The sequence below is a fragment of the Juglans microcarpa x Juglans regia genome, chromosome 2S (assembly GCF_004785595.1).
Source record: "Juglans microcarpa x Juglans regia isolate MS1-56 chromosome 2S, Jm3101_v1.0, whole genome shotgun sequence".
Taxonomy (NCBI): Eukaryota; Viridiplantae; Streptophyta; class Magnoliopsida; order Fagales; family Juglandaceae; genus Juglans; species Juglans microcarpa x Juglans regia.
Window position 1 is genome coordinate 27,176,276 of NC_054597.1, and position 11,648 is coordinate 27,187,923.

Here is an 11,648-nt window from a genome sequence, read left to right on the forward strand (position 1 = left end):
TTGACAGGAGCTACTAGTTGTCACAGAATTTGGATAAAAACTATACATATGTAGAAAAGTTGAGCTTTAATTGTCGATATTGCTTTCACTATATATTGAATCAATGATTGATTGTACTGGTTCTTTCTCGGCCTTTTTTTTTTTTTTTTTCAATTTTTATATTCTACATTTTCTGAGCTGGTACTGGGCCGGGACCAATATTTCTATATATATCGGGGTCTTCTAAGACAAGGTTTTCATTCAGCAACGCTTTCCGCTTTCTTCTGAGTTTCTGATCAGCTTCTCTCGTGTCCCATGTATAGCAGCTTTCTTTGAAAAACTAAAAGACTGCATCTTACAATTAGAGAACAGCTAGCTAGTAGTTATGGCTATAGAGATTGAGCAACAACCTTCAGCTGTGGGACTCTCAAAAGTTGCAGCTTCTGAAACTCATGGGGAAGATTCCCCATATTTTGCAGGCTGGAAAGCATACGATGAAGACCCTTATGATGAACACAGTAATCCATCCGGAGTTGTACAGATGGGATTGGCAGAAAATCAAGTAAGTATCTGCAACAGTACTCTGACAGAGTGCATGTAACTAGGATGGTGTTTAGAGTTTCTTGGCAGTTATGTTGCCTCCGCAAACAAACTATATAAAAGTAGTTTTATAAATTTAGGTGACTTGATCTTATTATTTTATTTTTTAGATCTATTTTATAATAAAAATAATTCTATAATCTGATAAACCATATTAAATCATATCAATTTATAAGATTAATTTTGTGTAATTTCTTTGTAGTTAGAGTATTTTTCGTTTTCATGAAAGTTGCATCTAACTTTGTTTATTATTTCTTAAAACAGGTTTCATTTGATTTGCTTGAAGATTACCTGGAAAAGAACTCAGAAGCCTCTAGCTGGGGATCAAAAGAAGAAGTATCTAGCTTTAGAGAGAATGCTTTGTTTCAAGATTACCATGGACTTCAATCATTCAGAAAGGCAATGGCAAGTTTCATGGAAAAAATAAGAGGAGGGAGAGCAAAATTCGACCCCGAAAGAGTGGTCCTAACCGCAGGTGCAACTGCAGCAAATGAGCTGTTGACCTTCATTCTGGCAGATCCTGGAGATGCTTTGCTTGTTCCAACCCCATACTATCCAGGGTAAGAAATAGCCCCTTGCAAAGTTGTTTGCATGAATGTAATTATCATGTCTACCCAAAAAAGAACATACTCAAATATTTAATGGCATTTAATATTCTTACCGCGGGCCTGTTTTTATAAGAACAATCGAAGGAAGCGATATCGTAGACACATGATGATCACCACGACAGTGTCCATATTCTCGAACTAATGTCAATTTCAATTCTTTTGTTTTCAGATTCGATAGAGATTTAAGGTGGAGAACCGGTGTAAAAATTGTGCCAATCCACTGTGACAGCTCAAACGATTTCCAGATTACTCCAAAAGCTTTAGAAGCCGCATACAATGCTGCAGAAGCCAAGAACATCAAAGTCAGAGGGGTACTGATCACAAACCCTTCCAACCCATTAGGTGCGACGATTCAACGGGCGGTTCTCGAAGAGATTCTCGACTTTGTCACTCGCAAGAACATCCATCTTGTCTCCGATGAAATCTACTCTGGATCTGTCTTCTCGTCGTCGGAGTTCATAAGCATTGCAGAAGTCCTCGCAGCCCAAAATTATAAGAAAGCAGAGCGAGTTCACATTGTTTACAGTCTTTCCAAAGACCTCGGCCTTCCGGGTTTTAGAGTTGGCACGATTTACTCGTACAACGACAAGGTGGTGACTACAGCGAGGAGGATGTCGAGCTTCACCTTAATTTCTTCGCAAACACAGCATCTGTTGGCAGCCATGTTGTCCGACAAGAAGTTTACTGAGAACTACATAAAGACAAATCGAGAGAGGCTGAGGAAGAGATACGAAATGATCATTGAAGGCCTGAGGAGTGCTGGGATTGAGTGTTTGAAAGGAAATGCGGGGTTGTTTTGCTGGATGAATCTAAGCCCGTTGTTGGAGAAAGCAACGAGAGAGGGTGAATTGGCTCTTTGGAACTCTATACTGCATGAAGTAAAGCTAAATATATCTCCAGGATCGTCTTGCCATTGTTCTGAACCAGGTTGGTTCAGGGTTTGTTTTGCTAACATGAGCGAGCAGACACTGGAAGTCGCGTTGAAAAGAATACACAATTTCATGGAACAACAACGAGAGCTGAAAGAGATGATGATCACCTAATCTCTTCTTCTCAGTAATCAGCTTTTCTATTTTTTTTTTCCTTCTTTTTTAATGGTTCTATCCATTTTGATTCTTTGGATGACAAAACCCGGCCAGTTCAACCTTTGGGATTGTCTCATCATTGATTATACTGTGAAACGTACAGATAATCGAGCTGGAATATATATTTGTTTTTTCTTTCTTCGCTAGAAGCAAGTTCCCAGAAATTCGTGTATCTTGAAAAATAATATTTGTAATTGTGTAATGCGCATGTATCGTATAATCTTTTTAAAAAAACTGAATAAATACAAAATTTATATAAAAAAAATAATTTTTTAATAATGAAACTTACTATTTTTCAAAATAAATGCGTGACATTTATACACTTTATGACTGTATGTAGCATTATTCAAACAAATATTAATTATGGGGATTGAAGGTTATATATATATATATATATTATAAATCAACGCCATGACCAAACTTCTTGGCTAGGTTGCTTCTTACACCTTTGACATTAGAAATAAAGCTGAACTTGTCACGGCCATCATACGTTATGATGCTTAATTTATACCAAAAATGGTTCTCAGGCCAAGTGATATGATAATTTTAATTTAATTAATGCAGCGGATCATTAGAATTCATAAACCTTGATTACATATATATATATATATATATATATATATATATATAAATGTTATAGCCACCAAATCTGGAGCTTAAACTAAAGAGAAATGGATTTAGCTAAAGAACAACAAGGATTAATTAGAAGCTGCATCTCGCGAGCATATTCTACCTATCATAAGAATATATATATATATTTATATATAGATATATATTTTTTTATATATTTGATAGTCTATGCATGTCTTGACTTTGAGGCTTTGAACATATATATCTTCCTCTTAATCATTGAGTTTCCTTAGTTTTTATTGGCGTTTAGTACTTTTAAAGTATGATTTGACTTTGACAAGTGTTTCTAATTAATTCGGATAATTAGCAAAGTAATCATGATCATTGTGTGATATATTAATTTAGGATTCAGTAGCAAGCTTTTATCACCTTTAAAACCAATGTTTGGCAACAAAACGTTCTTAATTCTAGACTAAAATAATCACCTAACTTCCATGTCAATTAACATGGTTTTAATTTCCAATTATGTAGTCATGAAATGTCACTTATCTTAATCCAAATAGCTTGACTTTAGGTTTAATTCCAACAAACTCAAATAATTCATGATATACACTTTCAATCATCAAGTACTAGTACTCCAACATGATCTTCCCAGCCAAAATTATATAATTACATTATAATAGGCCCTTTTTTTTTCTTCTTCTTTTTTTTTTTCCTTTTCGGTGTATATACACATGACTAGATCTTGTAAGTAATTAAGGGCTTGTTTGAGAAATGAGATCATCTCATCTCATTTTATCTAAAAACTTATCATAATTTCCTTCTCAAGCATCACTCAAACACAAATATTTTTTAATTTCAAATCTTTAACTTTTTCATCTAATCATTACATAATCATTGCAAATTTTCTAAGCTTCCAAACAAAATGCAAAAAACAACACTACGTTTTCAAAATTTCAAAATATTGTCTCGTTTGTTTTTACAGATGAGATAAAAGTTAAAAATTAAATAAAATATTGTTATAATATATTTTTTTAATATTATTTTTGTTTTGAAATTTAAAATTTTTGAATTGTTAATTTTATTTTGTATGAAAATTTAAAAAAGTCGTAATGATTAAATGAGATGAGATGAGATGAGATGAAAAGTTTTATGAAAGTGAACGAGACAAACTATTTTACTACAATTCACAAACTATTTCATTATTATTTACAAAATTCTCATCTCATCTCACTTTCCAAATAAGCTCTAAGCCTTTTATTTTTAATATATGACTAAAAAATTATCCCAATTTATGTTGTCTAATTATGTCACATAATTTAATTAGCAAATAAGCATATGTTTTGCTTTAATTCGCTATGATCTTTCGTATATTAATCTTTCATATCTTATTAGACGAGGGACACGTATAATCTTTCATATCCGTTCTAATAAATACAAATGAACCAAAACACGTCCAACTTAATTCAGAATAAATTAATTAAAGACAGCTTGTACATTTATTTTGACAAAAATAAAATTAAAGGAACAAGGAGAGGAATCGCATGCATGCTTAGTTAATGTCGCACGTGTTAATTAAGACACAGCATATAAGTGTTAGGATTCTATTTCTCCAGCTTGCCAAAGTACTTTGGCAATTTCTTTCAAGTAAGGTTAGGTGCAAGTTCCAACTCATGTACAAATTTTGTATAAATTTTTTTTGTAAAAAAGTAATCCATTAAGAAAAAGTAAATTTTTCAATTTTTTTTTATGATAAAATCTACTCTTTATTAAAAAAAAAAAAAAAGAAGACTATTATGCATTCAGGGCTTTATATATCTTTGAGAAAAACTAATCCTATTATAAGGATCCCGAGGATGGCTCCGATGATTTTTTTAAAAATTTTTTTTATTTAGTGATTAAGAAAATATTTTTTAATAATATTGTGAATTTTTTTAAAATATTTAGAAAAAAATGAAATAAAAAAATCAATTGTTCTTATCGGGTCATTCTCGTGCTACACCTAAAGGGTGTACGGTTTTATATATATTTTCTCATTTCATTTAAAAGCAGATAAGAAAAGTCAAACTGTCCAACTAACTAAAAAAGCTACTCAACCTATCACAGCCGTCCGATCACCTGTTGTGACTCACAAGGGGAAATCATGAGCTGACACGTAGATGTATGCCGGGGACGTAATAATGTAATGTACATTAGACCCATGCCAACGGCCAACTACTTTTTGGTTCACAGCCATAATAAGCCGGCGGAATTCCGTTGCGTGATTATCGCCGGTGCTGAGCCTGTACGATTACGTACCGTCCACATTTAAACCGTGCCTTAGATTATATATATACACACATACATAAATTATAATTATATTGCCATAAATTATGTAACTTTCTTGATTTTGCTTGGGATCTAACAGACATTTAAAACGTCGGAACATATAATACAAGATTATTTATCCTCGTTCATAACAATTAAATATGCAATGTTCCTAACATGCATATAGCATTATGCAATATTCACAACGGATAATTTTTTTTTAATAACACTATGCACCTAACTGAAAATATCTCAAATACTTAAAAATTCTTCATACAAAAGGATATACTAAACAACTAAGATCATAACGCTAGTCCAAAATAGCTATGATCAAAAGAGTACAAGAGATGCAACTCCATAAGTACAAGTAGTAATTTAAGTTAACTACTATATTATCATCGACTTCACACCGTCGCTTAGTCAACAGTTTCCAGTTGGTCGATTCCCAGCTCTCATTCAGATCCTGTAACAAGATCTACCATTCGGGGAGGGGGAAATGGTAGTTGAGACTACTACAATGAAATTTGATTACAAATCTCAGCAAGTTAATAGAAAACTTTCACATAGGTTAATGACGCATGCATGACAGTAAAAATATGAATGTATAATCAAAGTCATAAGTAATTATAGAATAATTTTACATACAATATAGCATAATTGGTATAACTTAAATTGAAATGTGAACTGAACTTGATTTGCTTAAACTGAACTGGACTTAAACTAAGACTTGACTTGACATAAACTTGATCTGAAACTCTATTTAACATGAACTTGGACTTGAACTAAAATTTAACTTGGTATGAACTTAAACTTGAACTGAAACTTGACTGGACATGAACTTGAACTTGAACTGAAACTTAACTTTACATGAACTTGAATTGAATTCTTTACTTAACAAGAACTTGGACTTGAACTAAAACTTAACTTGACATGAACTGGAACTTGAACTGAAACTTAACTTTACATGAATTTGAAATGACTTCTTTACTTAATATGAACTTGGACTTGAACTGAAGCTTAACTTAACATGAACTGGAAGTTGAACTGAAACTTAACTTTATATGAACTTGAACTTGAACTAAAACGTAACTTGACATGAACTGGAACTTGAACTGAAACTTAACTTTACATGAATTTGAATTGACCTCTTTACTTAACATAAACTTGGACTTGAATTCTGATAATCAAAATGATTTCGCCAGTCGTTTCGTCAGGAATAGTGAAACAATCAGAATAATTCTGCCCAACATATTCCGTTAGAGATACTCAGACAATCAGGATGATTCCATCATAAGTATTTTAAAACACGTACTCTAGCAATCAAAATGATTACACTAGGAGTATCTAATAATACTTTGATAATCAAAATGATTACGCCTGGAGTATCTGCATAACTAAACTGGAACTGAATTATGACAATCAAAATGATTTCGCTAGAAGTACCTCGCTTGAATTACAAATGGAGATGCTCAGATATTACTTACTTGAGATAGAAACATTTCGTAACATGGCATAACACGTAACAAACCACATACTTAACATGACATGCTTGTAACATGTAACATTACATGACATGACATATATGAAAAAAAGATGGCATACTTAAAAAGACGTACTTGCAATGTATAGTAAAATGTGACAAAATATCTTATGTAACATATGCATAATTCATGACAGAATAAATTATGTGCGGCAGATGAATATGTAATGACTTGGCATGGCACATAAGATAACATACACACATACATTGTAGTTCCTTTACTTGTCACCCATACACATTAAACTGATAGGGAGTTAAAAGCTAACTTACATTGGTCTTTGCGTTTCTAAGCAAAACTCAAGCGCGATCACGAGGAACTGAAAGCAGTGATTTGTAAAAGTTAGACCTTAATCACTAACAATTAGAAATATAGAAAAATACTAACTTAGAGCAAAATTATCATTTTACCCTCTACATGTAGAAAAATGATAATTTTATCCATAACTTAAGGATTTTGCATCCTAACTCCAAAAATACCAAAATTTACATACCTCATGTAAATTTTGTTTTAAACTCAAATATCAAATCAGAAAAATTTAAACTAAACACAACCACGAAAACTCTATAGGGGTCGAAACTTACATAGGCTATTTCTCTTAATTTTTTTTGCAATTCTTTCTAATTCAAAACTTATGATTAAACCGAAATTTTGTAATAAAGATTTTCCTATCCTAAATTTAAAAACATACTTAAACATCCATTACAAAGAAATGATAATCATAACCACAAAACTTTTTAGTAAAAAGATCCAAACTTTTTAGCCAAAAACAAAACCTTTTTCTTTTTTTCAAAGAGATGAAGGCCACCTATAGCCAAAAACAAACCCTAGAATCACAAGTTTTGATCTATTTCAAAACATCTCCAAGAATTCGAAAAAATTTCAAATCTTACATCTAACATAATCATAACATCATCCTAAGATTAACCATACTTTAAATTATCAAACAAAAGTCACCAAAAATCACAAAACAACACTTGGAGTTTTCGGTTCTACACTTAGTCCAAAAATAGAAACTTTTCCATAACTAGCTTTGATCAATCTCTTGTTCTATGGCTTAAAAAGATGAGATGTTCAAACTAAAACATCACATGATTTAAAAATGTGTCCTAAATAAGATCCAACCATCAAACTTAAAATCACATGGTTGAAAACCAATAAAACATGGATCTAACCCAAATACATAAAATCTTAGGTCTAACCGAAATCCTCTTACATAGAAAAATTATATCTTTGAAACTAATACTAAATATTTTCAAAAAAAATCCTAACATGCATATAAGAGGCTTAGGATAATCAAATAAAAATATCAAAGACTTTGGAGTAAGATTAAATCATGAAATATTCAAACTTTCTCAAACAAAAACTGTTTTTCGACTTCCAGTTTTAAAGTTTCTAGATCTAAGGAAATCTTTAATCAAAAGCTTTATTCATGCAACAAATCCTCAATGAACATTCATAAAAACATGTTAACAACACTCCATAAAATGTTTGGATCAAGATATGTCCATTTTCTTGGTCAAAAACTCCAAAATATTACACACTCTCCAATTTACTGTCCAGAATGACCTCTACATAGTTAAAACAACTTTTGACCGACCAAATGACAACAAAATGAAACGAATAAGATATTCATAGAAACTAACTCAAAGATGAACAAATTTTATGAAGGATACATTGTGTGAAAATACTTACAAATGGTCGAAATGTGCCACGCAAAATGACTCAGAAAATTACCCGAGAGAGCTCTTTTTGGTTTTTCTATAAGAACGAGGATGAAAAGTGATGAAATGAAAGGAAGGGTGACTTGCACGCCTCTAGACTTCTGGAGGGTGTGGTATGGGCTTGAATGACCCTTGAGAGATAGTGCTTAGGTCACAAAAAGGTAAGAATAGTGGAAGGGGAGTGGGCTGCTGCTCTGCCTTCTAGAAGGGGTGTGATGAGGTCGCTTTTTCCCTCACTCAAGGGACTATTTGGGGCTGTTGAGGGCAAAGATTTATCTTCCTTGGGTGGGTGGAAACTTCCTCTAGAAGTTTTGCCAAGGTGGCCAAAATTCTTGGGTTTTAAACAAGTGGGTTTCAATTTAGGGTTTAGAGAGGGTTTGGTTAGGGTTTGGGATGCTACCAAGCCCAAATCCATTTTTTCTGGCCCAATCAAAATTTCAAGATTTAAAAGGTTGGATAATGATGTCATAAGATGAACTTGAGGAATTCATAGCAGGTGGAAGTGATTTAATTAAGTGATTAAACACAATGTTAGAAATTGGATAAAGAAAGATTTGGAGGCCAACTTTAGGGTTTGGGGAAATCATTTAGGGTGTCGATTTTTTACCAAGCTTTTGGTGTTTCAATTAGATTCCAACCATTTAGGATTTCATTAGGGTTGAAACCCTCTTTTGTTCAACGCAATATGGTTGATCAGATGAAAAAAGAATAGGGCTTTGCCATGGTGACATGATCTCACACCTTGATTCCTTCACAAATCATCTCATTGTTCTTCTTTGTATCAAGTGTCTAATACTATTCACCAAGTGTGGCTAAGATCCTGCCAAGTGTCCAAATAAAACTTCTCTAACCTAATTTGGATATTCCACACTGTGATTTTGAAAATACTGCACTAGATGCTACTATAGAGGTTACTATTCACTCCGGGAAAGTGAAACATAAACTTTACACTGTAAAATTCTAAATATTCATACAAACTTAATTGTACAATTTGTTTATTGAAATTCAATCTCCAAGTGCCTTGAAATAAGCAAAATGCGTTTTCGAATAAGCGTTTCGTCTGAAAATTGAGAATGAGATTGTTGCACCATAAAATCGTAAATAATCAACTGAATATAATGGCGCAGACCATAACTCAACCTGACACTTCTAACTACATCAAATAAATAAAATTGCACTTCTAGCACCATAGTGAATGATAACTCTGGCTATGCTAACAGATTAAACCTACGTGATTGGTCGTGTCGTGAAAACTTACGGTGTTTCCACGAGGTTCTTAAAGCCTATAGAAATTCCACCAATGAATTTCTAGCGGCTATTACAAACTATGAGTCCATTTTTTTTTGTAGGAAAAACCTCATTCATTGATAACTTTTTCTAATACAAGGACGAGAGACAGTTAGGAGGATCCTCCATATCAACTATACAAACTGTTACAAATAAGGCATCATTTCCTAAGTTGTGGGCAACTGAATTGCCTTCACCACATATGTGGTTGAAATGACAATCTTCATATTTAGCCATACTAGCTTGGATATCTGAAATAAGCACCCCAAAATAACTGCCATTTTGCCTCATTTGATGGACTTTATTGACCACTTTTTTAGAGTCTCCTTCTAAAATTACCTTGCTCATGCCCAGCTCAAGACCAAAGGTGATTGATCTGAGTGCAGTTGTGGCCTCTACTAGCAGTGGATCAGGAAAAGAAGCCTATTTCTTCCTCAAAATAGCCAAAAATTTGCCTTCCTCGTCTCTAACAGCAACACCTATCCCTATTATACACTGGCTTGTATCAACTGCCACATCCCAGTTGATCTTACAAAAATCCTGAGGTGGACACTCCTATGTAACCCTCATTGTGTTTGTAGATGATGTCTGGTTAACATCTCTTGAGTCTAAAGCAGAAATATTGAGCAGCATTTTATTCACTCTGTGTAACACAGTCTTTGGATCAATGAGAATGTTCTTAAAAACAAATTCATTCATTCTCCACCATAAATTCCAGAGCATTAAAGATAGTTCAATCATTTGTTCCTTGTTTACCTTTTTGAACATGTCTTACAATAAATCCTCAACATTTTTATATGACAGCTAATTTTTCTGAATTTTACTAGAACATTGACACATAATATCGGTAGGTGAAGCACATTCCCAAAGTATGTGTTATGTAATTTCTGATTCCAATAGACACATTGGCCAAATGGGGTTTTCCAGAATTTTCTTTTTGCACAGGTTGAATTTGGTATGCAGAATATTCCTACATGCTCTCCACAAGAAGTTCTTGGTTGCTGGTGGTATGGCAAGCTTCCACAATCTGGTCCATTATTCTCGAGGGTGGGAATTATGAGAGTTTTGTCCTTTTTGTCTTTCCTACAATTCCCTTTGTAAGTGATAAGCACTCCTAACTGTAAAAACTCCATTTGCATTGCTTCTCCAAATCAACTTGTCTTACTGATTGTTCTGACTGATTGGAATTTGACTTATTAGGTCGGCTTCATTGTTAGTGAAAACTGCTTGATTAAGGGTATGTTTCATTCTTTGGTTTATGGTTGAATAAGAATATCCACTTTAGCATCATCCCCTAATAAATTGTTCCCACTTTGAGGTTTGTATAAGGTAGGTTGAGGTAGCCAAGGATCTGACCAAATTCTTACTGATTTGGCATTACCAATTCTCCATATAGTCCCGTCTAGAAGTAAAGCTCTGGCAGATAAAATGCTTCTCCAAATATAATAGGGATTGCTTCCCAACTTAGCATTGAAAAAATCAGGATGAGGAAAATATTTAACCTGCAAGACTCTTGATGCTAGAGAATTTGGATTTTTAATAATCCCCCAACCTTGCTTTGAGGTTAAAATTCTCAAAATCTCTAAAACCAAGCCCCCTGCCTCTTTGGACTTCCCCATTTGAGACCAACTCAACCAGTTTATTTTCCTCTTCTTGTTTGCTTGAACCCACTAGTACCCTCTCATCTGCCTGCTTAGTTGTTTCATCAAGCCTTTAGGAAGTTTAAAAAATTCTCATAGAATAAGTAGGAATGACTTGTATAACAGATTTTATCAGGATTTCACTCCCTACTTGTGATCAAAACTTTAGCTTCCAATTACTCATTTTGCCTCTGACTTTGTCAAGTATTTCTTTGAAGTCCTTGTTTCTTGATTTGCCTATCAAAGCTAGAAGGCCAAGATATTTCTCATAGGAGCTGGTAATTCTGAACCCTGCAATACTAGTAGTGTT

At 33.3% G+C, this 11,648-nt stretch overlaps 1 protein-coding gene across 1 annotated transcript; it reads left to right on the forward strand.

Moving 5' to 3' along the window:
- The first annotated feature begins 262 nt into the window (after window positions 1-262).
- LOC121251514 (1-aminocyclopropane-1-carboxylate synthase 7-like) lies at window positions 263-2,369 on the forward strand. The gene is made up of 3 exons (XM_041150783.1): window positions 263-541; window positions 844-1,139; window positions 1,357-2,369. Exons 1-3 carry the CDS (start codon window positions 365-367, stop codon window positions 2,228-2,230), a joined length of 1,347 nt encoding a protein of 448 aa, XP_041006717.1. The 5' UTR covers window positions 263-364; the 3' UTR covers window positions 2,231-2,369.
- The last annotated feature ends 9,279 nt before the right edge of the window (window positions 2,370-11,648 follow it).